Raw genomic sequence first — 27608 nt, 5'->3', positions numbered from 1 at the left:
AGAAGCATACCCATAGTTACATCCTCTAGGAAAAAAAAAGTCACAGTTCTTTTTAGCAGCAGGTTGTATATTATTAACTTGCATCTTCTCTTCCTTGATGAATAAAATGCATAATGTAATTTTAACTTTCTCCTTGCTGAAGCCATAGAGGAATGTAAGAATGCAGAACTCAGAATTCAAGACTTGAAGTAACAACAGAAACAAAAAAAACCCCATCTGCCACTGGCTGCCAAGTTCCTAGTCAGAAATCTCCTGGTTTTAATGAGTACTGGTCAGCCAATAGCTCTTAAAGATATATTTTTTCCTCTAAGTGATCATTTTAACCATGATGCCTGAAACAGTTTTGGTTGCTGAAACCCAAAATACAAAATTAAATGCTCTTTCATTTAGAAGCCATCTTTAAACACTAAGACTTCTGTGAAGACAGTGGTGAGAGTTTTAGACTTAAGTTAGATCATTAACTTTTCAAAGCTTCAGTGGTAAGCTTTTTTTTTCACTATCTGTAAATTCACAGCTTCCAGATAGCTTGAGACATTAAGTATTATGGATTTTAACTTATAGTTGCTGTGACATCTGTAGTATTTGTAAATGAGTAATAAAGGTGGGAAAAAAACATCCTGTGACAAAACTTAAATCAATATTGGAGTCTCAGCATCACTAACACAGTTTATATCAAACAGTTATTGTGTAAAACACAAAGTCCTCAAAGCTGAGGTCTCAGCCTGGAATTCCACTTAGTGCTCTCACCTCAAGGCTATGGAGTTCCCAGCCATGTAGTGCTTGGTTCTTTCAGTACCTCAGGTCATTTTATTCCAGGGCACTCTGAGCACACAGTGCAAGTAGGGAAGAGTGGTGCTGCCTCCTCTTCACATTGTCTTTCGCTTCACCATCTCCAGCCTCAGCCTGTGGGGTGATGCAGAGGGAGTTTTGTGTGAGGCTGTCAGTTGAGTGAATATATTTAGTCAAGATATTTCAGTTCTCTGAAGAGTTTCTCTAACTCACAGACTGACATCAAAGATGGTCACAATACTATGCTCTTGAATGGACAGGAGAAGGTTATCGCTCCTGTGTTCTGGGAGAGCCCAATGTTGATGTAGTATCCTGTGAAACAGAGAGCCATTGGGTGACAAGTGTAGGAATCCCATCACGTAATGGAATTCTGGAAATGCAGAGGGCAGAGAATCTCAGAAGTCTTCTCAGTAGTCCTTTGTTACAATGTTGTAGAATTTGCAGCATTAGAGAGTCTTAAGAGTCCCATTTACAGAAGTCCTTAACAAAGTTGCTAACAGCAGCAGCAGAAGTCCTGAGCATGTACCTAGCAGTATATCCCTAAAACTCCTCAGGCCTCTCTATTGCTCAGTGGCTGTTTATATTCTCTTTCCTACCAGTCCCCTAGCCAGTAAGACTCATCCACATATAGATATAAACTAAAGCATGCTTCCAGTGAAGTGCTGTGGCATGTAAGGGGTATATGTTCTGCAGAGTGTTTTCTTTTGTGATGTTATTTTGTTGTTTGCCATGTGTAATTGGTCAGCTAGACAGTATTTTGCAGTCCCATGCACTCTACATATGCAAGCTCTCATCCTGCAGAGCAGCTGCTACAGCAGAAGGTTAATGCTGTGTTTGCTGACCAGGATAGAGCATACCTGTATGGAACTTGCAGCAGTTCCTGGAGTGCAAGATGGAAGCTAAGGGCAGTGCTATTATTTCTTGAATAGGGCATGCCTCTAGATAGGAGTGGAGCATGATCTGGCACTTCCTGTGTGAACAAGGAAGCAAACAAAACATTAGGAATATCTCAGGAATACATAGCAGCTGAGCAGATATTCTTTAGTTTGCAGTTCTGTTTATTGGTATCTACTACAAATTGGTCCAGGATCTTTTTAAACATCAAGGAACTTGGAGACTTTGTTTTGGGAACTCCAAAAATAATAATTAACAAACCCCTTTTTTGCTAAAGAGGCACTTGAAAATCATTGGTGGCTTGGGAGGAACCGTATCTTGCCAATTTCAATATGGTGTCTACATTTCTTTTGCAGGCTGAAATCAGACAAAACAAATACCTATCTTTTCATCCAAATGGAATTCTGTGAACAAGGGTCATTGGATGACTGGATTGAAAAGAATAATCAACACCGAAAGTACAATCAGATGGCACAAACCAAATTCTTACAAATACTGGAAGGAGTGAACTATATTCATTCTGAAGGGTTAATTCATCGAGACCTCAAGGTAAGTAGGATAGGTAATTAAAGAAGAAAAAAAAAATAAAGGCAGTACTTCATGGAATTGCAGGAAAATGTAAATGAATAGACCTGACAAAGACTAGAATATGTGCCCTCTTACTAATGTTTTTTTCAGCAAGTGACTGGAATTAATCCTAAAATCGGAGGGTGTGATGGTTTGGGCTCTTACCTGCCCCCCCCCACTTTGTATTTGTCCCAGCTAACTCAGATGAACCCTGGGAATATAGATGAAGCAATTTATTGACAGCTAGCAGAATTTACAAGCAGCTATTTACAATATATACAGTTATATACAATTATATACAGGAATATACAAAGGATAAACAATACAAAAGCACAACTCCCCTCCCAGAAACCTGAGTCCCCAGGAGGGGCTCTCAAACCACCCCAACACCTCCCCTGGCCCTCTCAACCTTACCCCAGTTCTCAGGAAGAAGAGAGGTGCAGCCAAGAGGTTAGGGAGCAAGGTTAGTGGGAGCAAGGTTAATGAGATGTGACCAGGTCTGAAGGCAAAGGCAGAAGTGAAAGACAAAATGGAGAATGTTTACTACTTCTTCCCAGAGTTCTCAGTGTAACTGTGAGCGAAGGAGACACAATTGTTTTTCATTTCACTGCCTGTTATCTAGTTCTTTTACCAAAACATTCCAGCTTGCTTCTAACTAGCACAGAGGGTAAACTGGAGGATTTCAGAATGCAGTAGTTCAAACAAAGAGCTAACAGGGATTTTCAGTACATGATGTGTTACTGGGTCAGCAGACTGCCCATTTTAAGAGAAATGCTAACTTTACTTGATTAAATACATAAAAGAAGTGAAAAGTTTAGTCTAGGAAGTTTGCTCATTCCATTTTGTAAGGGGATAGCTTATCTATCTTAATACATATTTTGTTTGACAGCAACATACTCTAGTTCATCTTATATCATGCATACAAATGCTTGCTACTTTCTTGGATAGAATTTCAGTCTCTACAGATGCACAATCATAGAAAGATTTTTGCTGCGACGAAGGGACGGGGAGGCAGCTTGATGCAAGCTAAGTTCCAACTTTATTAGACAACATACAGGACTTACATACTTTGTCAGAAGGTATCAGAAGGCTTAGCATTTTTACATATTGATTAGTCATTTTATCACATGCAAAACCGTCTCTTCTTCCAACCCAAATTCTTGTCTGCCACATCTGCTTCCCCGTGGAGCAGTGGTCTTAGCATATTCATCAGATAAGAAGGACAGCCTTGGCCTATTCATCAGGTAGCAAAGGACCTGTCTCCTTGCTTCTTCTGATATGCAAATTCTCATTCTTTCCTCATGCACAATGTTCAGGTCCACTCTGACTCAGATAGTTTGGCCAAGGGCTTGTGTTGCAGCTGGTCCACTGATTGAACACTGTTACATTAATCCCACAGATTTTATTATAAAGATTATGAAGGACAAAGTTGCAAGCCTCTGGGGCTTCATATGCCAGGTATCCTGTTGCTCACAAGAGTTTTAAATCCCTTAGTGAAAAGTCAAGTGTGGTGATGTTACTAGAAACATTGTTTTCATAGATCAGCATCTATGATGTCAGTCTTTTCATTGTGGCTAAAGCAAACCACCTAGAGACCATTAGATCTGAGAGATAATACAGTGGTGCTGTCCTTGATGCATAGTCTCTTCCTCTCAAGACTTTAACAAGAATTTTATGGACTTCTTGAGCCAGTAATTGGTTATCTTGCCTTTTACATTTGCAGTGTAGTTCCAGATTGTGTTCCCTGCCCACTTCTAGAATTGTTATCTCCTAGAGCTCTTACGTTAGGCTTATTGCTACAACACTGGAATGAGCCACAAAGATACACTCCTTATTTTCCTTAGATGCCTCAGAAAAAGCTAAAATAGCCTTCTCTCCTTCGCCATTAATTCTTAGCTCTTCCTGCTCTCTGTGCTTTGTTATTTTCATGGCACTTCAGTCCCACTTCATTTTTCTCTCAGCTTAATCTCTTGTTTTCCACCATTCCTGTGAATCTGCTTCCCCAGTCCCTTATCTGTGGCATCTGGATGTAAGCTGCTTCCAAGGCTTATTGCTAACTTGTTTGTTGGCATTTGAAATAAGGAACTTTTCTCCCTGCTTTGATCTGCAGTCAGCTTAGATGCTTGTCCATCTGAGCTCTTCATGTCTCAGAATCAAACCTGCAGATTAGGTTCAAGCAGCGATATATTTATGTCTCTCCTAGCCTTAAAGTCCACTGATGCTTTGGGTAAAATATAGCATGAGACTATTAGGTTTTGTTTTAATAACATACAGAAATGCAGTTTCTGTAGCCTCTTTAGGAAACAGTCCAAGCATTTCCAATTCTATGTGAGCCCAAATGCTTTGTCCAAGTGTATCAAGACTCAAGGGAGGTTGTAGACAGGTGGGGGTTGATCTCTTCTGCCAGACAACCAGCAACAGAACAAGGGGACACAGTCTCAAGTTGTGCTGGGGGAAGTCTAGGCTGGATGTTAGGAGGAAGTTGTTGTCAGAGAGAGTGATTGGCATTGGAATGGGCTGCCCAGGGAGGTGGTGGAGTCACTGTCCCTGGAGGTGTTGAAGCAAAGCCTGGATGAGGCACTTAGTGCCATGGTCTAGTTGACTGGCTAGGGCTGGGTGCTAGGTTGGCCTGAATAACCTTGGAGGTCTCTTCCAACGTGGTTGATTCTTTGATTCTAAAAAGCACTTCTGGATGTGAAATGTTATACACACAATGTATTTAAAGAGTATTAAAGCATGCTAATCATGACTGAACTAGTGGGGGGAAAAAAAGTTGTAGTTACTGTGACACATCATACTGTAAATTTAGCATGTGTGTTTGAAAATTCATTGAACTTTTTTTTCTCTCTCCCAACTCAGCAGTTTCTTAATGTTAATTTCTGTGAACAATTGTAGAAGTTTGCATGGACTACTTCTGTGGCTGGTTATGCTTGATGATAAACTGTGGTAATGTAGTGATTTTGGGTTTTAATATCTAGCCTCAAAATATATTGATATCACGGGAAGATAAGGTCAAAATAGGCGACTTTGGTCTTGTGACTTCTGCGGAGTATGAGACTTTCACTGAGAACAGAGGAACGAAATCATACATGGCACCAGAACAGGTAATTATCCTGCTACGTTAGTGGCTCTGTAACTAGTTTTGCATTATAAACTTGGCATTAGATATTTGAAGTCCTAATCTAAGTACTAGAGCAAGTTGCTTTAAATTGCCTGGTATGACTGTATGCAATGCTGAGGCCTGGAACACAAACCCTATGAGGAGTAGCTGAGGGAGCTGGTGGTGTTTAGCCTGCAGAGGAGGAGGTTCGGGGGGGGCTCATTGCTGTCTACAACTACCTGAAGGGAAGTTGTAGCCAGGTGGGGTTGGTCTCTTCTCCCAGGCAACCAGCAATAGAACAAGGGGACACAGTCTCAAGTTGTGCTGGGGGAAGTCTAGGCTGGATGTTAGGAGGAAGTTGTTGGCAGGGAGAGTGATTGGCATTGGAATGGGCTGCCCAGGGAGGTGGTGGAGTCACCATCCCTGGAGGAGTTGAAGAAAAGCCTGGATGAGGCACTTGGTGCCATGGTCTGGTTGACTGGCTAGGGCTGGGTGCTAGGTTGGACTGGCTGAGCTTGGAGGTCTCTTCCAACCTGGTTGATTCTATGATTCTAATGCTAACTGTATTCTGGAGAAAGCTGCAAGAACCTGCAGGGTCTGACAGGGCATGCTGCAAGGAATACTGCTGCAGGCTGCCAAACTGGTATTTTAATTTAGAGCCTCTGTTAACTGTGGCATTTGAATTCTCCTATTTGTTTTATTATTTGTGAGAGATACTGACAGGCTGTGTCTGTACCAGTCCTAATTTTAGTGTGTCTGCTGTAGCAGAAATGGTTAAGAGCTACTAAGATCAAGTAGGGCCAGTCCTGTAGCCTTGGGGCAGAAATTTCTAGTAACTTAAAGTTTTGCTTTAAATGCTGTCCAGATGAATTTGGATGTTTACATTATTCTAATCTTTGTAGGTTGGGGACAGATATGGAAAGGAAGTAGATATATATGCCTTGGGATTAATTTGGTTTGAAATTCTTTCACCATTCTCATTTTGTCAAGAGAAAATTAAGGTATGTAATTTTTAAATTACAAAAAACCCACCAAACAACTCTGTCATTATTTGGCCTTACTGATGATAAATTTCTCTGAAGTCTTCACACCTTGGTGGAAATGTAGTAGCTGAAGAAGCATTGCTTTTGTCCTATTGACATACCCAGTAAAAGCATCAGCGTGCTAAAGGATAGTGTCTAGCAAAAGAGACTTCAAGTTTCTAGCAAATATTGTTCTTTTTGAAAGGAATACTTCTCTAATTTCTGAAAATAAAAGTTATGGATGTGACAATTCTGTCTCTGCCATGCCTTTACTGCACAGTGGAGCAGGAAAAAAGCCTATTAAGCAGTAAACCATTTGTAGTTTACCAAAATGAAACCAAAAGTGATTTGTAAGATGTACCTTCAGTTGGAAAAAAAGCTGTTATTTCAGGAAGAAAATCAGGTACCTAAGCTTTTTTTTTAATAAGGCATCTTTTATCTGTCCCTTACTTTTTCTTGCTGTTTTGTACACATTTGTAGGACAGTGATGTAGCTGCCAAATATCTTGTTTAAAATAGCTTTAATATACAATGTAGTGTATGTGGCTGGACCCAGCAGCGTATAATGCTGCTAGCTTGGTCCTTTTGCCAATATAAGAAAGCCAAACCAATGTGTCTGCTTGGCTTTCAGGTTCAACTTAGCTCTGTTTAGTTACTTCACAGTGTTTCCCAAGACAAGGTGTTCCTGCTCACAGCTGACTACAAATGGCAACAGTCCCATGGTGTTCACAGTCAAAAGGGCAATACCAGTTAGTTAGTCTTGTTTCCGTAGGATCTTGTCTGTATGCAGGTGGGGAAGTCCTATGGATTGGGGAGTGCTATGAAGGTCTTCAGATGATCCATCAGCTTAGAAAGTACTTTCACTTGATAAAGCATGATAGTCTGTTGTATGGTGCAGGCAAGCCCTCCTGAAAGAACACTGTGCAAAGGCAAAGATGATTGTGAGCTGAGTAGCTGATTTGGCTGATGAGCACCAGCCAGTAGAGTCACAGGGCCTAAAACTGCTGCTGAACAGGAAAGTTTGTTCATGGGAGCTGTTTTTCTGATGGATGCTGGTTATAAGGGCTTGCTAAGCCAAGTTAGAGCATCCATAAAACTAGCTAATGCTTCATGATCCATAGCTCAGTATGTGACAATATGACTGTCGTCATCTTCTGATAGAGATTACACTGATCAGCAGCAAAGTGAACAATGTGGCCAATGTTTGCCCAGAAAGCTGTATCATGTGGAATGAAATAGTTATAACTCAAGCCCATTTTCTCCACGTATCTAACTGGAAATTCTCTCTAAGTTGCTTTGAACTCCACCTATCATTTAGCTCAATGACATAGAAATAAATGTGTGGTACTGAATAAGGTAAAAGGGAGGAAGCAGAGATGCTTTGCTTGCAAATAGCACATCCAAAGCATGAAATTTAGTCATCTTGCTTTTTTTTTTTAAAGTGGCCACCACTTCTCAGTGAGGGAAAGGATAATGGTTCTGAAACAGTGAAGATTGCTGAAACAAACACATCACTGTAGAGTGTGAAGCTTTTAAGTTTAAAAAGTGATAACAGTGTACGAAAGCAACAACTGAATGGAAACATTTTCAAACTGTTCATAGTTACTTTCTTTTGAAGTTTTACCCTTTTTTGGTCATTTGCATTTTTGTAATTACTTAAATACATAGGTCATAAAGTGAGATGCAAACCACAGTTGCTGAAAACTTACTGTCCTCTTTCATGAATTTCAGGTATGGCCTGACATTAGAGAAGGGCAACTTCCAGAGAGCTTCACTGATGGATTTCCAGTGGAGGTATGGGATTTTAATACAGTATTTCAGTTACCTTATTTGCTCCTAAAAACCAACATATTGATGTCTAATTTCTTCTTGCAGGCACCCATAATCAAAAAGATGCTTTCAAAAGACCCTTCAGGAAGATACTCTGCATCTGAAATACTGCATTTTTTCAAGGACATTGATAAAGACAAGTCACTGAAAGCTCGCACTCAGTACATGTCCTTTTAAAAGGCTTTCAGACTGTGCTTAAATCCAGAACTTGACAGCATTTGAAACTGATGAAATAACAGTAAATGTCAGAAGCAACAGCAAGCTTCTGCCATTGAGGAGCTCGTCATCCAAAAAGGTCACATCACCAGCTGCAGACCAGGACAGCATACTTCTGAAAGCAATCACTTGGGACTCTTACCTGAAAAGAGAGGTTCAATAAGTACAGGAACCTAATCCTTGTCTCCTAGAAGACTAAGCTCATGTGGTGCTAACTTGTCTGTGGCAAATCTCTGCATGCATGCTTTTCACCTGTGCTGCACCTGTTACCAGTTGAGATTACCTCTTGCTTTCCATGGAAGAAGTGCTGTCTTGTGGTATGCGTCTAAAACTCTTCAGATTTGTTCAGTGATGTTTTTAATCGTTACTGGGACGCTCCTATTGATTCAAAGTCTCAGTTGGGTATACAAGATGCTAGGAATAGGTGCGTGGGCTATTTTTCAATGAATTTCAGATGACTCATAGAATGCCAGGTTGGAAGGGGACCCCAGGGATCATCTGATCTAACTTTTAAACTTATTGCTCCCTACCTGTTGAACACCTAGCACTTCTGGTGCTCAGGAACTTAAAAATACATACTTAAACATTTTCAAGGAATGACTACTGTACATGTTAAGCATTCAGCTTCTAGGAAATCTAGTTTAAATTTGTTCTATGCTTTCAAAAACCTTAGGTTTTCAATTTTGGTTTTTTCTCTTCTGAAGGGAACAATTAAGGTGCTCTTAAAATAGCAAAATTCTCAAGGTGCTCTCTGCTAAGAGAGCACCTTGAATATTCCCTCCCATGATGTTAGGTTTTAATCCTTTATTTTAATACCAAGGTATGCCTAACCCATAACAAGCAAACTGAATACCTGTGACAGCCTTACTATCGGCCTCACAAAAGGTAACAGCAGTTTGCCTGCTACTCTTTACCTTAGATATGCTTCACAGAGTTCAGAATTGGCCTGGATTGAAAGAATTGTGTGTGGTGGTGGGCAGCAGGGGTAAAAGACAGGCACATTACTCTTTCAAATGCTCGTCTTCTGAGCTCTGTCTTGTCAAACTTTTCGTTACTGTAGAGCCTGTGAAACTGCATGAAGACAAATGAGCAGAGATTTCTGAGCAGTAAAACAGGCTTTACATGTAGTAAAATATATGATCCACTTTTTCTGACATGTTCAATGGCTTAAAAGTGGGTGCTTGTTTAAAAGGAGCAATAGAAGTGTATGCAGAGTAACTTTTATATTCTTATGGGAGGCACTGGTGAGTCACTGTGAGTATTTGTTCCTAAATAAGAATCTGATTTGACATCCTTTTTTAAGGCCTGAAGTTTGTTTTGTTGCCTTTTTTTCCCCCAACCATATCATAGGTGGAATGGTTTGACTTGGAAGGGACCTTAAAAGATGATGTAGTTTCATCTGCTGCACAAGGACACCTTCCCCTGGAGCAGGTTGTGCAAAGCCCCATTTAACCTGGCCTTGAACAGTTTTGTGGATGTGGCATCTACGACCTCTGTGGGCAACCTGTTCCAGTATCTTAGCCCACTCACAGGGTAGAATGTTTTCCTTTAGTCTAAATCTACCCATTGTAAAAAGTCCCACTCCATCTTTCCTGTAGGCCCCCCTTAAGTACTGGAAGACTGCTAGAACATCTCCCTGCCAAGCAATATCAGTTCTCTCAGCCTGTCTTTATGGGGGAGGTGCTCCACTGGCCTTGTGGCTCTCCTCAGGACCTGCTTAAGCAGGTCCATGTCATGTCCTAGAGCTGAACACAGTACTTCAAAAAGGGGCACTAGAGTGTAGCCAGGGGGACAGAATTGCCTCCCTTAACCTGCTCTCCTGGCCAGCTAACCCAAACTGGCCAAAGAGGTATCCCATACTCTATGATGTCAGAGCAGATATAAATGCTACATGAAAGAAGGATGTGGGAGACATTCATTAATGGCATTTGAGGCAGTTGCTCTGGAGGATGTGTACTGAAGCCTTGCTTCCCAGGAAGTGGACAGACATTGCCTGCTGATCCACCTGTAGAAGCTTGTTCCCCTTGATGTCTCAGGCCAGATTTAATTCTGCCTGTTCTATTCAGTTTTCCTAACCTGATATGCTGAGCATTTCACTATTCTGGACTGATTATTTCTATGCAGTGGTCAAGATCTGGGAGAAACAACAAAATACCACTGGGTGTTCTTTCTCTTCCCTTTTCCCACAGAAGTACTCCTACAGTATGAAAACACCTATGTGACAAAATTGGGCTGAATATACTTTACAGTTCTTGGACAGAGCACCCACAATGCTGTTAGCTTCTTACTGTTAAGTAATATTGAGCTTGCAGCAGTAGTATTTGTTTGCTTTAGCAGTAGCTTTTTATTAGTGAGTGTTTACAGTAGCAAGTGCTGTTCCCTGAAATATCTATTCAAATGTATTTTAATAGTCATGATGATCAGATACTGTTGAGCAGAATCTGCACCTTTATGTACAACAGAGTATCAGTTCAAATAATGTCACTGGATTATTTCCTGGAGTCTGTAGAGGACAACTTCCTGATGCAACTGGTGAGGGAGCCACCTGCAGAATGTGCCCTTCTGGACCTGCTTCTTGTGAAGAGGGAAGAACTTGTATGGAAAGGAAAGGTGAGAGACTGTCTGCGGCTCAGTGCTCATGAGATGATTGAGTTCTCTATCCTTGGGGAAACAGAAAAACATAATAAAACTGCCACCTTGAATTTCTGGAGTGCAAACTTTGGCCTGTTCAGAAAACTGATTGACAAAGTCCCTTAGGAGGCCACCCTAAAGGATATAGGAGTCCAGAAAGGTGGAGTGTACTCAAAGGCACAGCTGCAGGCTGTCTCTCTGTGCCAAAAAACAAGTTAGAAGGGAAAAAGTGTCTGGCTTGGCTGAATAGGGACCTTTGGCTGGACCTCAAGAACAAAAGGAGAGTCTGTGGCCTCGGGAAGAGGGGACAGGCCCTCATGAGGACTATAAAGATGTAGTGAAGCTATGTAGGGAGAAAATTAGAGGAGCCAAGGCACACCTAGCTATAGCCATTAAGGATAAGAAGAAATCTCTCTATAAATTCAATAACAACAAAAGGAGGACCAGGGAACTCTCCATCCTTTATTGGATGCAGTGACTAAGGATGAGAATGCTGAGGTGCTCAATGCCTTCTTTGCCTCAGTCTTTAGCACTGGATCCAGCAGTTCCCTAGACACCCAGACTTGAGAACTAGAAGGCAGGGAGAGCAAGCAGTGAGGTCAGCACAATAAATTTGGAAGTGGTCAGTGATCTTCAAAATGTGAATTTAACCTGTCAACATAACTATGGCACAACTCTGAACCTACTAAAAGATATTATGAATGCATATTATACATACTCATCTAAGGTTCCTTCCTTTGGAAAAGCTTTAGTCATGATCTGCAGCACTGTCTCCAGGGCAATTTGAAGATAAATCTTCAGAGTCTAAAGGTTAAGCAGAGAAAAAGTGAGTAAAAAGTCCTCAGAGCTGCTAGAATCTTCTTTGAAGAGTCCATGTAAACAGGTTTGCAAATTATTAATTCCAAACTTTGTTTTAAAAGTGAACACAAATTCTGCCCTTTTTGGTGCAGTGAAACTGGACAGCACTTTATGTGGAAACATCTGCCAGCTTTTGTAGCACTTTTAACAAAATTTATATGAATACAAATCAATGTTTGGTTTCTGCTTGGCTGTTTTGTAGGTTGGGTGGTTTTACTGGTTTGGTTTTGTGTTGCTGGGTTTTTACATTTGTGGTTTTTTTATCCCTGCTGTGCACATACACCTAAATGTTTTCCTAAATCAATCAGAATACCCAGAGCTCTGTGCAAACACCAGCAGCCTGGGAGTTTGCTATGTAGATTTAAAAGGCTGGAATAAGAGTCTAGGATAAACTGCACTGTTTGAGTCTAGTTGCATAAGGAAAACATGAAGACAGGTTTACTCTTACCTTCATAGGTTGTTCCACACCAAATGCAATAGAAGTGGTGTTCTCTTAAATACGCAGTCAGGAGGTGTAGCTTTTCTGGTACCTAGAGGCAGATGTAGGTATGCATTGTTCTGGGACTCACATGACACAAAACAGTTTGAGAAACCAGCTTTGCTAAAATAGTTTGTATAACCTTTTGCTATGGGAAACCTATACTACTGTAGCTCAGTAGCTTCCTAAACTGAAGCATAGGGCACAGGAATTCAGGATCTCTGGAAATTCAATGGTTGTTCGCTCATCCTTCTTTCCTGCTAAGAAGCCTGCACTGAAAATAGTACCTAGCTACCTTACTTCAAGTATATGTTTTTTTGTTAGGATTTTTCATACCTAATCTCTGCAAATCAAATACATAAGGCCAACAACAGCTGTCTAATCTAGTTCTCAAGGAGAATATTCAGTCCCTCTTGAGATAATCTGTGGAGTGTTTTCAGAAATTACTTAGCAGTTCTAAAATTCAGCCTAAAATGTGAGATGAGGCATTCAAAAATAAAACTGAAAAGCAACTCTGTGTCTTAGCCAAGATATGCAAGATCACATATTCCATCAGAAATGTTTAGAGGTCCATCTCTAGGCTACTTTTCCCAAAGATCAACTTCAAACCAGAGAAGCAATAATGCAGTGGTTCTATGTGTTCTATGTCATTGGCAATGAGGCCATTCACTACTGACTGCAAAATGACAGGTACACCTATGTCCTCTCCTATGAGGACAGGCTACAAGAGTTGGGGCTTTGTAACCTGGAGAAGAGAAGGCTTCAAGGAGACATTGTAGTAGCCTTCCAGTATCTGAAGGGAGCCCAGAGGAAGGCTGGGGTGGAACTTTTGACAAGGTCTTGTAATGACAGGATGAGGAGTAATAGGTTTAAACTGGCAGAGGGGAGATTTAAACTAGATGTTAGGAAGAAATTCTTTACAGTGAGGGTGGTGAGACACTGGATCAGGTTGCCCAGGGAGGTTGTGGCTGCTCCTTCCCTGGAGGTGTTCAAGGCTAGGCTGGATGAGGCCTTGAGTGACCTGTTCGAGTGGGAGGCATGCCTGCCTATGGCAGGAGATTGGAACTAGATGATCTTTGAGGTCCCTTCCAATCTAAACCATTCTCTGATTCCATTCATGTGTGTGTATGTATGCATACACACGTGCTTTGAGAAGGAATATTAAATTCAGCTCAGAATCAAGCCATTCATTTAGTTTGAGCTTACACTTATGTCTGAGCTTGTGCATTCATCTTCTTTGTCATTCTCATCTTTCTCATCTTCCTCTTCAGGTTCTAGCCAATACCACGGCTCCTTAGGAACATCAATATCCTTAAATAACAAAGAATTTAAATGAGCATTATGCAAGATGTTAGGTTTTAAAACATTCCTGTACAGTATAACCAAGAATCACTAAAGCTGTAATGTGCAGTGGTCCACAAAGATTCATTTCTCCAAAAAAAGTCAATGCATGTTATCATTAAGTTCTGTTCCATCTATGTTCAGTAGGGGTAACACTACTCAGCAACACAATCTCACACCAAGTCTCTGAACAGATTCCTTTTTTTCTTCATTCTTTTGTTGTTGTTGTCATCAGTTGGTGAAACAAAAGTAACTTGGGGCAGCATGTATTCCAAGAGAAGACACAGTGCTTTCTAATCCACCTCAAGTGAAGTTAAAGAAAGAAAAGTCATCAAAGCTGACATAAGCTAAATCAGCTGACTTCATCTGAAGCAGCCTAAGGGATATCAAACAGTCTCAGCAGTACTTGTGAGGTGCTATTAATCTCTAACAGGTTAACAGGAGAAAAATACCTGCAGTTTTCAAGTGGCACAAAGTTACAGTAGTTCACTGCTACTTCCCATGCTATCCCTTTCAGGTGAAAGGTACTTTGGTTTAGGTTTGTTACTTCAATTCTTCCTTGGCAAAGCTGCTGATTCCCTTGGTGATGATCCCAATCTTTGGAGAAAAATCAGGGGCTGTCAGGACATGGACCTGGACAGTGTGCTTTGTGTGACCCTGCTTGAGCAGGAGGTTTAGAAGGGAGTTCCTCCCAACATCAACCGCTCTGCAATGATGTTGCACCCTCACTTGAGGCAAACAGTACCATCATTCAGGAGAGCCTGACTTTGGCTACTGAAAGCTACTCGAAGAGCTCAAAAGTACAAGAATGCAGAAGCAGTAACAGGTGAGCTCTGATAACGCAAATTAACAGGGTCCATAAGTAAGATACCAGGGGGTTGGTGTGCACCTTGAATTACTTTACTAGTGCAAATGTATACTTTGAAATGTTTTAAGAGGACTGAAGTGTTGCCAAACATGAAGACTTCAGACTAGTTACCCCACAGTTTTAGAGAACATCCAAAAACTGGATCATTGCTTTGCTTGCAGCATCTCTGACCTGTGAACCTTCCTTCCAATCCCCCCTCACCCTGCCCAAAAAAACTCAGGTCTTACTTTTTGTATGTCTAATTGCTGGCAGGCCCTTTGGCTTCTTCGGAGGTCCCCTTCCATTTTACGTTCTTCTTGTTTGTTTTTGAATCTTAATCTGTCAAGAGAAAGTAGATAGCTAAAATAAGCAAGCAGACAAACAGTGAGCTGCATTACAGTAAACAGCTCTTCAAAACTGGAAACATCTAAGAATCCAGCCCAGTTAATTCTCTCAGAGCAAGACTGTTGAAGTTAAGAAGTCCTTGTAACACAGATTCTATGAAAGCACACATCTACTTCTTGAGAATTATACCTTCAAAACAGTGCTCTTCATGATGACACTACACTGAACACTGTTTCTTCATCAGGTTGTATTAGGACATGAAAAATGTGGTGGTTCACTAAATATATGCAAAAGACACAGCCTTCCCTAGGCTCTACTTCTCCACATAAATCAGGAGAAAACAAAACTAATAAAACCTAGGCAATTTACCCTGATTTTTAAAACCACTGTACTAACCTTGCTCATGATTATTTGTGGATGTTCTATTTGAAAAGATGCCAAGGTTATGTGCTATGAAGAACTGCAAATTACTTAAGCACAGTTAGTTTGTACATTGCATTGTTAACACAACCAAAATGATGCAGCACATGCTTTCATTACTAGTATTCATCTGCTTTTGCTTTAAAGCAGAGAAATAAGGACACTGTAATTCAACTCTTGCCTCTCATTCAAAACATGCACAGTAGCACATTACAAGGATAACCAAACTTAAAGCCTAAACAGCATTTCTGTTTAGAGACTGCATTGCAGATTACACTGCTTTACCTGAACTGATCTGCAGCTTGTTCATTTGCCTGTTTCCTCATATGGACTTTTTTCCTATAGTTTTCCAGCTTTTCTTCAGCTTTTCTTTTCTTTAATTCCTCGTGACCGAGCCCACTTCTGCCTGCGTAAGTTCAATAGATGAATGTGAGCAGTTGAGACTTTCTGACACCCAGACAAGTAAATTAGGAAGTATTACAAACCTGTTTTTATGTTCAGAGGAATAGGTTCAACAATGCCTTCTCCTGTGAGGAAAACAAAAGGTCCATTTAAGAAATCAGTTCCTTCTCCAACTATGATTTGTGCAGTGTATTCAGGGAGGCAAGCTGTACTACTTCTTGTGGTTGTGTTGCTTGGAAGTTGAAAAATCCCAAGCCAATGTACCACTAATGCATTACAAACGACCCAGCTGGAACTCCACTTTTGGCCTGTGTGCTGTATTTTTTTAAGTGAAATAAAATGTTAACTTGATAGAATGAGAGAAAATGGCCTGCAGTTGTGCTGGGGAGGGTTAGATGGGATATTAGGAAAAAATTCTTCAGGGAAAGTATTTTTGGATATTAGGAAAAAATTCTTTATGGAAGGAACTCTTTATGGCTTGGAATAAGTTACCCAAGAAGGTGGCTTAAGTGTGACATGGTGTTTTGGGACAAGGTTTCATAGCCATAGTGGTCTTAGGTTGATGGTTGGACTCAATGATCATAGAATCCTAGAATCAACCAGGTTGGAAGAGACCTCCAAGATCATCCAGTCCAACCTATCACCCTGCCCTAACCAATCAACCAGACCATGGCACTAAGTGTCTCATCCAGGCTTTTCTTGAAGACCCCCAGGGACGGTGCCTCCACCACCTCCCTGGGCAGCCCATTCCAATGGGAACAGTTCTCTGATTCTATGCTTTCCTTGCAGGATCTCTCGATAGTCTGAACCGTTTCTAGGTCAGGTTTTAGATGTTTGCTCTCAGCCTTTTTTTTCTGCCACAATGCAGACAGTTCAGTAACTTTAGGTCTCTCAAAGAGATGCTTCAGACCCTGTGTACAAATGAAGTAGCAGCTACAGTCTGTAAAATATAAAGGTACAGCTGAACACAAGCACATGTCCAGTCTGTGACAAGCTTACCAGTTTTGCCAAGGGCCTGGCCACTCTTGTAACCCATCTTCTGCAGCAAAGCAAAGCCTTTGTTCTCATTACCCAATGCACTTTTCAATACCAAGTCACGTCTCTCTTTTTCTTCTTCTTTTATACTCTTTTGCCTGTTCTTCTCGTTGGCTTCTTTTTGCTTTTCCTCTTTCTGAATAGCTTCCTTCATCCGCCTCACCATGGGCAAGCCTGGCCTGACATCCTGCCTAACAAGTAATAATCCCAGCAAATATCAGCGCTTGGAACAGTAGTATTGTTACATGTTTCCAATCACTCATGAGGGACAAAAGAGCCACTTACTTAATAAACAAATCGGACATGTAGTCTTCCTCTTCATCGCCCTCCATGCTCAGCACACATACCCTGCTCCGACTGCTTCCCTGGAGCCCCCTCAGCCAGCTGTCTCAGGCACGCACCTCTCCGCAGGCTCCCCGCAGCGCAGAACACGCTGTCAAAGGGGGAAACGCCTGCTGCGCCCCGGGGCTGCAGGACGTCAACGCGACGGACCGCGGGACCTCCGCTGAGGCGGGCCAGCAGCAGCTGCGGCACCCCTGGAAGCTCCGCTGCCGAGGCTCCCGCACAGCCGCAGCGGGGCCCAGGCGGCAGCGGAAGAACCCCGCGCGCCTGCGCACGGCCGCCCTGGCCGCCGGCGCCTGCGCACCTTCCGCTTCCTGCTGCGCGGCCGCGCTGCCCCCGCGCCGCTGAGTTGCGTTGGGGTTGGGGCGAAGTCGTATTCCAGTGTGTTACCCGCCCCGCCGGTTCTTTCCCTGCCAGCCGGACCGGGGCTCGGTGGGGCTGAAGCAGCCTATCCCACTGGAAATGGCTCCGTCCCTGTGGGGAGAGAAGGGGTGCGCCTGGCCCCACGCGTGTCCATAAGCGTGTCCTGCCCGCCAGGGTCCGCGGCCTCGTTGTCGCGCAGCCGGGAGCCGGCAGGTCGCCGCCGCCCGGTAGGAGCGTGACGCGCATGTCGCGGGTGTCGTGAGCGAAGAGGCGGGGGCCGGCGGGCGGTGTCGGCCCGGCCCGGCGCGGCGCGGGGGGCTGCGGCGGAGCGGGGCGGTGAGCCTGCTCCGGCTGCCGCGGGAGGAGAGGCGGCAGCGGTGGTGTGCCTGTGTGGCGCAGGTGCGCAGGTGGGCGCGAATGGCGGGGCGGGGGGCTGCGTGTGGAAGGCAGCGCGCTTCTGGCTGTTGTTTAACATTCCGTACACCGAGAGACTGCTGTGTAGTTGGCGCGGTAAAGCGGTGCTGAGGCGTCCCTGCTTGAGGGGTTTTGAAGCAGGCAGGATGCGCTGGCAGAGGTGCTACAGCTCACTGAGGTAACGGACACAGCTGGAAGGACCCAGGCACAAAAGCCTTTCCAGCTGATGGAGTTCTTCAGGAGGCTGCCTCTGCGGAACTTCGCCGCGTTTCAGTCCTCTGAGTTACTCTGCTCAAGTGCGTGCGTGGTGATGGTCTGTGTTAGCTGGTTTAAGCTACAGGAAAAACAGCTGGAACTCTACCACTCTGAACGGTTTATAATCGCTGTATAATGCTTCAACACGACTTACCGGATGCTTTTGCTCTGCATCCTCTAAAAGATGGGAGTGCATTTATTACTTGCACCCAGGGAGACCCAGCCCTCGCCAGAATCAGTAGAGCTTTTAGTAGGCCTTTCTCGATGAATTTTGGAGTAAAACCTACGCCAGTGTTGGGTGAGCTTTGGGATGCCTGCCTACACAGCTGTATGTTTGAGTCTTCGAGAGCTGAGTGTATCTGTAGCTCTTGAATTTGATCCATTGTGCTTCAGTGGGGCCTGTTGAGTGCATCCAGAGAAGGGCGACAAAGCTGCTGAGAGGCCTGGAGCACAAACCCTCTGAGGAGAGGCTGAGGGAGCTGGGGGTGTGCAGCCTGCAGAAGAGGAGGCTCAGGGGGGACCTCATTGCTGTCTGCAGCTACCTGCAGGGAGGCTGTAGCCAGGTGGGGTTGGTCTCTTCTCCCAGGCAACCAGCAACAGAACAAGGGGACACAGTCTCAAGTTGTGCTGGGGGAAGTCTAGGCTGGATGTTAGGAGGAAGTTGTTGGCAGAGAGAGTGATTGGCATTGGAATGGGCTGCCCAGGGAGGTGGTGGAGTCACCATCCCTGGTGGTGTTCAAGCAAAGCCTGGCTGAGGCACTTAGTGCCATGGTCTGGTTGATTGGCTAGGGCTGGGTGCTAGGTTGGGCTGGATGATCTTGGAGGTCTCTTCCAACCTGGCTGATTCTATGATTCTGTGTGCAGATTTGGTTGTTCAGAGCTTGCTTTTCCTGAATTTACATGAAGAGCCAAGGGGGTGTGTGTAGGAGGTGCATGAGAGAGTGATGGCTCTAATGGCCAGGGGAAATGAAAGGTTTTACCTGGGGAGAAAAAGGACTAATGTGCTGTCACACAGTGCTGTGCCGTGTGGGTGTGCCGAGCAGCGTAGGTATCGGATGACACCCAAAGAATCGTAGTGCCATCACTTCATTGCGTTTCTCTCTACTCACACGTAAAGGTGTTTTGAGGCAAGAAGTCTTTGCCTTACTGACAGGCAGTACCTCCTCAGCTCCTTCTGGCTTCAGGAAAAAAAAAAAAAGAAGCTATCTTTGGAGGTATTGTGAGAGGAATGTGTGTGCTTCTGTATTTGGCTTTTCTACTTCTGCTGATCTATCTCTGGAGATGCAGTGAAAAGTGTTATAAAGCAAGATAGCAAAGAGCACAAAATAAGCTTAATGTTATAGACACTGTGGTGCTTTAGTTTCATCAGCAGTGTGTCGTGAAGGTGAATTTAGAATCATCATAGAGTTGTAGTGTTAGAATCATAGAGTCAAGCAGTTTGGAAGAGACCTCCAAGATCATCCAGTCCAACCTAGCACCCAGCCCTATCCAGTCATCTAGACCATGGCACTGAGTGCCTCATCCAGGCTTTGCTTTGTCACCTCTTATCTAATCTGGGAATTGTTTAAAAAATAATTCAAACCACATAATTTAAATGACTCTGTTTAAGAACCTGCTGAGTGCAGCTGTGAGTGGAGAAGGTGCTGTGAGCATCGGAGAGCACTGGTGGAATGGTGCAGCTGTCAAAATATAATGCCTTGTGTAATACTCCTTAGTTGCTTTGCTTTTTCTTCTCTTGCCCAAGATCTTAGTATCATAGAATCAAAGATTCAGCCAGGTTGGAAGAGACCTCCAAGAACAGCCAGCCCAACCTAGCACCCAGCCCTAGCCAGTCAACCAGACCATGGCACTAAGTGCCTCATCCAGGCTTTGCTTCAACACCTCCAGGGATGGTGACTCCACCACCTCCCTGGGCAGCCCATTCCAATGCCAATCACTCTCTCTGTGAAGATCTTCCTCCTAACATCCAGCCTAGACTTCCTCCAGCACAACTTGAGACTGTGTCCCCTTGTTCTGTTGCTGGTTGCCTGGCAGAAGAGACCAACCCCCACCTGGCTACAATGTCCCTTCAGGTAGTTGTAGACAGCAATGAGGTCCCCCCTGAGCCTCCTCCTCTGCAGGCTAAACACCCCCAGCTCCCTCAGCCTCTCCTCATAGGGTTTGTGTTCTAGGCCCCTCACCAGCCTTGTTGCCCTTCTCTGAGCACCTCCCAGCACCTCAACATCTCTCTTGAATTGAGGAGCCCAGAACTGGACACAGTAGTCCAGGTGTGGCCTGACCAGTGCTGAGAACAGGGGAAGAAAACCTCCCTCGTCCTACTGGCCACACTGTTCCTGGTGCAGTGTTATTGATTTCTGGTTTTGAGGTTGGTTGTTGGTGTTGTGGGTTTTTTTTTGATTTTGAGTTAGTTTGTCTTTCTTTTTTCTTTTTTTTTCTTTTTGCTGAAGATGCTTTACTTATTTTTGTGTGTTTTGAAATCATGTTTTTTTTCTATCCTGTGTTAAACAACTACATTTTAATATAAATGTGATTTGCTAAGGTTAAGTTGTCTGTTGACAGTGTGCTTTGTTGCTCCTTCCCATTCACTGAGCAGGGTCTCAAGTGTTTCATCTGTAGTATCTTGTTTGTTAGATAGACTTGCAGTCATTTGGCTACTGCTTGTATTCCAGGCTGTTATACATAAGTCTTGCTGGATTTCAGAGGGCTTGTTTGCCCAGAACATAGGGGAAGGGTAGTGGAATCTGGGAGGTCTCGGGTCAGTGATGCTAAATGCCATCACTGTTTCTTGCCTCTCTCAAACGTGTGATGGGTAGAAGCTCCTACTTGTGGTAGGTTTGTCTATTGAAGCTGTTGGGAAGGTGACCAGGATCATGCCCAAACTTCATCAGTGTGGTCAGGAGTCTCGGTTAGGGACAATCCTTGTTCTGTTTTATATAAGAGGAATCGGTGAGATGACTTGTGTGTGCATTATGTGTTTTTAAACAATTGAAAGAGGGATTTCATTATATGTTTCTTTGCTAATAGTTAGCACCCTGAAGATGCCTGTAGGTGCTCTTTTTGCAGTTAACAACTCTGTTCCCTGAAATGCTACTTACTCAGCTGTGAATATGCGTAGATTTTACCAGGGACTTCTTAGCTAAGACAAGTTTAAGTAGTTTGGAATTATGATACTGTAATTTGTAGATTCCATGTTCATATTTTCATTTTCAAAGCTTTGCACGATTGCACTACACTTTATACTAATATTTACATTTTCTTTTTAGAGTTGCTACACAAATCTACAGTAAGACAAAGAGTTTAACCAATCATGGAGCTGGCTCATAGTTTGTTGCTGAATGAGGAAGCATTAGCTCAAATTACAGAAGCGAAGAGACCAGTCTTTGTCTTTGAGTGGTTAAGATTTTTGGATAAAGTGCTGGTAGCTGCTAACAAGGTAATTTAATATTCCCTCTTCCCCCACTTTCTAAAACACTTGTATGAATTTCATCTTAGAGATGAGTAATGGCCACATGCTAACTGTGTGATTTTAGATTGGGACTGAATAAACTCATAAGTTTGTACTTTTTAATGAATTGCAGGTAGTCAACATGTGTCTCTGTTGTATTGTATGTAACACGTAGCATGGTTTGAGCTCTTCATTGTTGTAATATTTGGAAGGCAACCTTTCCCTCCCACAGTAGGGATTCTTGATGGTAAAGAACATTAAAATTTGTTTTAGGCAGATATTACTGTATTTTGAGGAAGGATTTAAAAGCATTAAAATGTAAAGATTAACAGCTAATTCTGAGCATTTAGCATCTGTCTCTGCTGTTACTGAGTGGATATTAAATGTCCTTGAGATGAGCAATTTGCTGAACTACTTATACGTGGGAGTGGAATAAGGCTTACTTCTATCCCTTGTAGTTTTTTCTGGGTTTTGGAGGCAAGACCCAGAATTAAAAGGCTTTTCTAATGTCACTTATTTTTGGTCCATTAACAGACAGATGTCAAGGAGAAACAGAAGAAGCTTGTGGAACAGCTAACAGGACTCATCAGCAGTTCTCCTGGGCCACCTACACGAAAACTACTAGCGAAAAACCTTGCTGCTCTCTACAGCATCGGAGACACATTTACTGTTTTTCAGACACTTGACAAGTGTAATGACATCATCAAGAGCAAGGATGATACTGCAGCCTACCTACCCACAAAACTGTATGTTTAATATTGCTAGGGAAAGATGTATGCTTTTTAGGCAAATTCAGGAGAGTCTGCCTGTATATGCGCATGTTACGTTTGCTTATATTGATTTGGAGTTCGCATATACTTGATAGAGCAGAGAATAGAGCAGGATTGGGACTGAGGAAGACAGGTCTCACAGGTGACTGCTTTTGGTTTTGGGCTCTCCAGTTTAAGAGGGGCAGGGATCTGCCAGGGAAGGTCCATCAGAGGGCTACCAGGATGATTAGGGAACACATGCCTTATGAGTAGAGGCTGAGGGACCTGGGTTAGTCTGGAGAAGAGAAGACTGAGAGAGGATTTAATAAATGTTTATGAATATCTGAGGGCTGGGTGTCAGGAGGGAACAGGCTCTGCTCACTTACTTCCTGGGATAGGACAAAGAGCAATGCATGTAAGCTGCAGCACAGGAGGTTCCACCTCAACACAAGAGGAACTTCTTTACTGGAAGGGTCACAGAGCACTGGAACAGGCTCCCTAGAGACGTTGTGGAGTCTTCTTCTCTGGAGACTTTCAAGGCCCATGTGGATGCGTTCCTCTATGACCTGGGCTAGATTGTATGGTCCTGCTCTGGCAGGAGGGTTGGACTCGATGATCTCTTTAGGTCCCTTCCAACCCCTGACATCCTGTGATCCTGTGGCACATAGATGGCTACCTGAAAGTCAGATGCTTTCCTCTAGATTGTCTTATGGTTCCTCCCATGCTTATGTTGTGGAGAGGATAATAGTTGATGAAGTAATGGATTAAAGAAATTCCACCAGTGGGATTGTTGCTGATTGTAGTCAAGTACCCTATTTAAGATGGAACCTGCAGATTCAAACAAGAGCATTATCTCTGCCTATTGTCTATTCCTCTACTGTGATAAACTACACAAACCTTTTTTAAATAGAGTCACACATGTATGTGTGATCCAGATCATCTTTACTTATGGGAGCAGTCTCACTGGTAGGAATTTGGTTAATACCACAAACAGCTTCCATTGAAACTGTTTTTACTACTTTCTCAGGTGTAGTTCATATGTTTACCATGTCTAATGAATCCCAATTTGGCCTTGCCTTCAGACATTACCATAAAAATAGTTTTTAACAGTGTGATCTGAAATGGCCACCTTTTGTTGAGATACTGAAGCTGAAGCTGTTGGAACTCTGTGAGGAAATTGTGTACTTGGGAAGGGTTTGTCTGAAGCTGTTGGAACTCTGTGAGGAAATTGTGTACTTGGGAAGGGTTTCATCCTATAACGTGCCCTGAAAGTTATTTCAGCCACTCAAGTGGTAGCCCAGGTAGCCAAGAGAGCCAATGGCATCCTGGTCTGTATCAGGAACAGTGTGGCCAATAGGACGAGGGAGGTTATTCTTCCCCTGGCTAAGTGCCTCATCCAGGCTTTTCTTCAGCACCTCCAAGGACGGTGACTCCACCACCTCCCTGGGCAGCCCATTCCAATGCCAATCACTCTCTCTGCCAACAACTTCCTCCTGACATCCAGCCTAGACTTCCCCCAGCACAACTTGAGACTGTGTCCCCTTGTTCTGTTGCTGGTTGCCTGGGAGAAGAGACCAACCCCACCTGGCTACAACCTCCCTTCAGGTAGTTGTAGACGGCAGTGAGGTCCCCCCTGAGCCTCCTCTTCTCCAGGCTAAAACCCCAGCTCTCTGAGCCTCTCCTCAGAGGGTTCATTTAGATGATATAGATGCTTTTTAGATTATGTAGATGCTTTTCTTTTTCCATAGGGCTGCTGTGGCATGTGTTGGAGCATTTTATGAAAAAATGGGCAGAATGCTGGGAAGTTCTTTTCCAGAAACAGTGAATAATCTTTTAAAGTCTCTAAAAAGCGCAGAGGTAAGTTTCAGATTGTTTTGCATATATGTTGTCTTGATTCCATTTAAAATGAAACCTCCTTCCTCCAAAGATGTTTGCTGAAATGCCTGGATTCTTTGGTCTTCTACATATTAAAATGCAAATCACTTCCATGGTATGAAGTGAAACATGTGGATGTAGTTTTACTGCAGAGTTTAGGCTTATTTCATATCAATTCTATAGCAATTGCTTCACAGTGGCATCAGTAATCAGAATTGCAGAATGGTCGTAGGTAACTTTTCTAGCTGCTCTGTTAAGGTTTCTGCTCTTGTATCTTGAATAAACCTTCAGTTTTTAAAACTAAACAATAAATAAGTTCAGCACCAGAGACATTACTCTGCAGGACACATTGTGCCCTGAGAGTGTGTGTCATAGTATTGAAAGAAGGTGTCCTGGACTGTTAGTGGGTCTAATCTGCCACTCCTATCTCTGTTGGGATTTTGTTTGCTCCTTTGTTGTGTTCTTTGTTATTTTTTTGAGATTCATGACAAGTTGGAAGGAGTACTGATTGTCTGTGTCTTGTCCTGCCTTTGTGTTGTACCTGTGTGAATTTTATTGGCTGCCCTCCAGTTTTAAGTACCTGCTTGTGTGCCGGTATAGTAGGAAGCTGTTGACTGTTTGGTCTTCCGGTTCTGTCCTATCAAATGTCATTTTTGAGGCCATGGCAGATAAAGGACAGAAGCATCTTGTTTAGGGCAAATTTATGTGACAGTTGAGGCAGTTTTGGTAAAAGTGATGGATAGATATTGATGTTATATGCCTTCAGTGAGCTATTTTATCAGTGTTTCCAGAAATACTTCCACATGGAAGCAGGAAAATGCAGAATTAGGCACCTGATTCTTGATATAAGTAATGCATCCACATTTTTACGTAAACATGGGGTTTTTTGTGTGTTTGTGTGCAGTCTCAGGGCCGCAGTGAAATTCTGATGAGTTTACAGAAAGTCCTGAGTGGGCTTGGAGGAGCAGCAGCTTCTTGTCACCGTGACATTTATAAGAACGCTCGATCTCTGCTGACAGACAGATCTATGGCTGTACGATGCGCGGTGGCTAAGGTGGGTGTTTTGCACCAGTCCTACAGATTCTCCTGTTGTGACTGCGAAGTACTGTGAGCTGTGACCTGTTTTTTATCATAGGAAATTTGATGATGACTTGGGCAAGGTAAGCCCTTATAATAGTCTCAGGCATTTGACTTTTTTAATGTAAATGGTAGTACTGTAATACCATTATAGAATCAACAAATCAACCAGGTTGGAAGAGACCTCCAAGATCATCCAGGCCAACCTAGTACCCAGCCCTAGCCACTCAACCAGACTATGGCACTAAGTGCCTCATCCAGGCTTTGCTTCAACACCTCCAGGGATGGTGCCTCCACCACCTCCCTGGGCAGCCCATTCCAATGCCAATCACTCTCTCTGGCAAGAACTTCCTCCTAACATCCAGCCTAGACTTCCCCCGGCACAACTTGAGACTGTGTCCCCTTCTTCTTTTGCTGGTTGCCTGGGAGAAGAGACCAACCCTCACCTGGCTACAACCTCCCTTGAGGTAGTTGTAGACAGCAATGAGGTCTGCCCTGAGCCTCCTCTTCAGGCTAAACAACCCTCACTTCATAAACAAATAGGAGATAAAATACAATAAAGATATTTGCCAACAGTTCTTTTGTGGTGCTTTCCTCTTAGTTTTTATTTATGCATTAACTAATTTCATGAAACTTCGGGTAGTTTACTTTTCTGAGTTACTGGGTAAAAGGAACAGTATGTGTGTAAATTAACTCTTCAAATCTTTAACTTGAAATACTTGCTGAATAAACCTGACAGTTATCCTGGTAGTTAGATAAAAGGTAAGAATGGTGCTCACCAGGTCTTTTTTTCTACAGTGTCTGCTGGAATTACAGAATGAAGCAGTGTTTATGTGGACAGCTGAACTAGAGAATGTTGCAACACTGTGCTTTAAAGCTCTCGAAAACTCAAACTATGGTGTGCGAGTTGCAGTATCAAAGCTTTTGGGGACTGTCATGGCAACAGCACTGATACCAAAGCAAGCAACAGGTACAAGTCCTTCTGTATTCTGTTTCCAAGAGCACAAACTATCCCTTCAGTACACTTATATGACAGCATTGTATAGATTCACTGTTTTCCTGGTAGATAGAAGCTTGTGGGTGGATGGTTTGGTTTTCTAAAGTCTAAGCTAAAAAGAGGAAAGAAAGTAAAATCTCTGCTATGGGGATGGAAAGTGAGAACAAATTACCAAAAATCACATGGGAAGAGTAGCTTATTTTTTAAGTATGAAAATGCACCGTTACCTGAATTATTGCCTAGATTCACATTCACAAGGTAATTTTGAATTGCTAAGTCTGTTTTCAAGATCATTGCTTGTATCGGTTGTAACTTTTGGGTTAAATGATTGCTTTTATCTTTGTGAAAGTAATGAGACAGAATGTGAAGAGAGCCACACTTGAGGAGGTCTTGGAGCTCATGGCCACAGGATTTCTGCGAGGGGGATCTGGTTTCCTCAAGAGTGGTGGAGAGATGCTGAAAGTAGGAGGATCTGTCAATAGGGAAGTGCGAGTTGGTGTTACCCAGGTTTGTCATGGAGCTGTAACGTGTTTTGCAAAATGAATTAACATTAATACATAATGGTAACCCTTTTAGTAGGAGAGGTTCACACTTCTATTGTTTGCTTGCTTATAAGTCAACTTTGAAGTCTAGTTTGACATTACCTATTTTGCAAGGAGTTTGTGCAATGTCATTCACCTAAGTTACTTTCTTTTATTACTAATATCAGTAACGATTGATTAGTGTGCTAAGGAAAACTTTTTTTGATCCATGTGTAGGATCACACATGCTGGGATTAACTTGTAGAAGTATTTGAACACTTTGCATGTTGAAGACTTTAGCTCCATGTTTAAACTTTGTTGCTTTTCAGAGAGGATACACTATTGTCCTTTAGTGTGTGCTGGCTCTCATATTAGCTACTAGGTAATATGTGCAATGTTGATTTGGTTAAACTATGTTTATTCTCTCCACACATCTGCATTGAGTAGGTGAAATCTCAGTGTGGAAGTTTCACTTGCCTGATAAAGAGAGGTGGCAGCAGCACTTCTTCCAATTCAGGAGTTCTCACTCTGGCATATATTTCAGTATGCTGCAGTAACTTGGCTGAATCTGTATTTTCTGATTGTAGAGTATTTTATGAAACCCTCTTATTTTTCTCAATGTTTTTAAAGTGTTCTTGGTGAAAATGTCCTGTCTTCGTTGTGAGTTACACCACCTTCATATTGCTGCTGCTTAGTGACATAAAGTCTAAAAAAAGAGACATGTTGATAGCAGTGGACTGGGTTTTCTTGCTGCCATCTCAACTGTATTTTGGATGCTATTTGTGGCACTGGAAAC

General features: G+C 42.9%; 3 protein-coding genes across 9 annotated transcripts in view; 2 read left to right on the top strand and 1 right to left on the bottom strand.

Moving 5' to 3' along the window:
* EIF2AK2 (eukaryotic translation initiation factor 2 alpha kinase 2) overlaps positions 1–9727 on the top strand; it is a 28248-nt gene extending 18521 nt beyond the window's left edge. For 2 of the 3 annotated variants that reach the window (XM_064158722.1, XM_064158723.1), the window contains exons 12-15: positions 2040–2232; positions 5229–5354; positions 6253–6351; positions 8103–9727. In XM_064158722.1, the coding sequence (XP_064014792.1) occupies positions 2040–2232; positions 5229–5354; positions 6253–6351; positions 8103–8378 (694 nt within the window). In that variant the 3' untranslated portion in view covers positions 8379–9727. The remainder of the gene's footprint in view (positions 1–2039; positions 2233–5228; positions 5355–6252; positions 6352–8102) is intronic. The other variant, XM_064158724.1, reaches the window with a different exon arrangement.
* GPATCH11 (G-patch domain containing 11) lies at positions 6878–17229 on the bottom strand. 4 transcript variants are annotated; one of them, XM_064158728.1, is made up of 9 exons: positions 17060–17229; positions 16739–16965; positions 15823–15864; positions 15623–15743; positions 14821–14911; positions 13591–13695; positions 12355–12436; positions 11767–11852; positions 6878–8559 (listed from the first exon to the last, which is right to left on the bottom strand). In XM_064158728.1, exons 1-8 carry the CDS (start codon positions 17104–17106, stop codon positions 11797–11799), a joined length of 771 nt encoding a protein of 256 aa, XP_064014798.1. In that variant the 5' UTR covers positions 17107–17229; the 3' UTR covers positions 6878–8559; positions 11767–11796. The 4 variants fall into 4 exon arrangements, with proteins under 4 accessions (XP_064014798.1, XP_064014800.1, XP_064014801.1 ...); XM_064158729.1 differs by lacking the exon at positions 6878–8559 and adding an exon at positions 11528–11618; XM_064158730.1 differs by lacking the exon at positions 11767–11852.
* Positions 17230–17445: 216 nt separating this feature from the next.
* HEATR5B (HEAT repeat containing 5B) overlaps positions 17446–27608 on the top strand; it is a 60011-nt gene continuing 49848 nt past the window's right edge. The window contains exons 1-7 of one of the 2 annotated variants that reach the window (XM_064158719.1): positions 17446–17706; positions 21412–21581; positions 22128–22339; positions 24091–24199; positions 25122–25271; positions 26093–26264; positions 26641–26798. In XM_064158719.1, the coding sequence (XP_064014789.1) occupies positions 21456–21581; positions 22128–22339; positions 24091–24199; positions 25122–25271; positions 26093–26264; positions 26641–26798 (927 nt within the window). In that variant the 5' untranslated portion in view covers positions 17446–17706; positions 21412–21455. Of the gene's footprint in view, positions 17707–17860; positions 17879–21411; positions 21582–22127; positions 22340–24090; positions 24200–25121; positions 25272–26092; positions 26265–26640; positions 26799–27608 lie in introns of those variants that run through there. The other variant, XM_064158721.1, reaches the window with a different exon arrangement.

The sequence above is a fragment of the Pogoniulus pusillus genome, chromosome 18 (genome assembly GCF_015220805.1).
Source record: "Pogoniulus pusillus isolate bPogPus1 chromosome 18, bPogPus1.pri, whole genome shotgun sequence".
In the NCBI taxonomy this organism is placed as follows: Eukaryota; Metazoa; Chordata; class Aves; order Piciformes; family Lybiidae; genus Pogoniulus; species Pogoniulus pusillus.
Note: the sequence above shows the minus strand (reverse complement) of the source record. Positions and strands in the feature narration are given on the sequence as shown.

Excerpts from the sequence above, each read along its gene's own strand:
- GPATCH11 (XM_064158728.1), bottom strand. The coding sequence starts at position 17,106 with ATGGAGGGCGATGAAGAGGAAGACTACATGTCCGATTTGTTTATTAA. Across the intron at positions 15,865-16,738 it reads CCAGGCCCTTGGCAAAACTG|GAGAAGGCATTGTTGAACCT; the intron begins GTAAGCTTGTCA and ends TTTTCCTCACAG. Across the intron at positions 15,744-15,822 it reads TCCTCTGAACATAAAAACAG|GCAGAAGTGGGCTCGGTCAC; the intron begins GTTTGTAATACT and ends GAACTTACGCAG.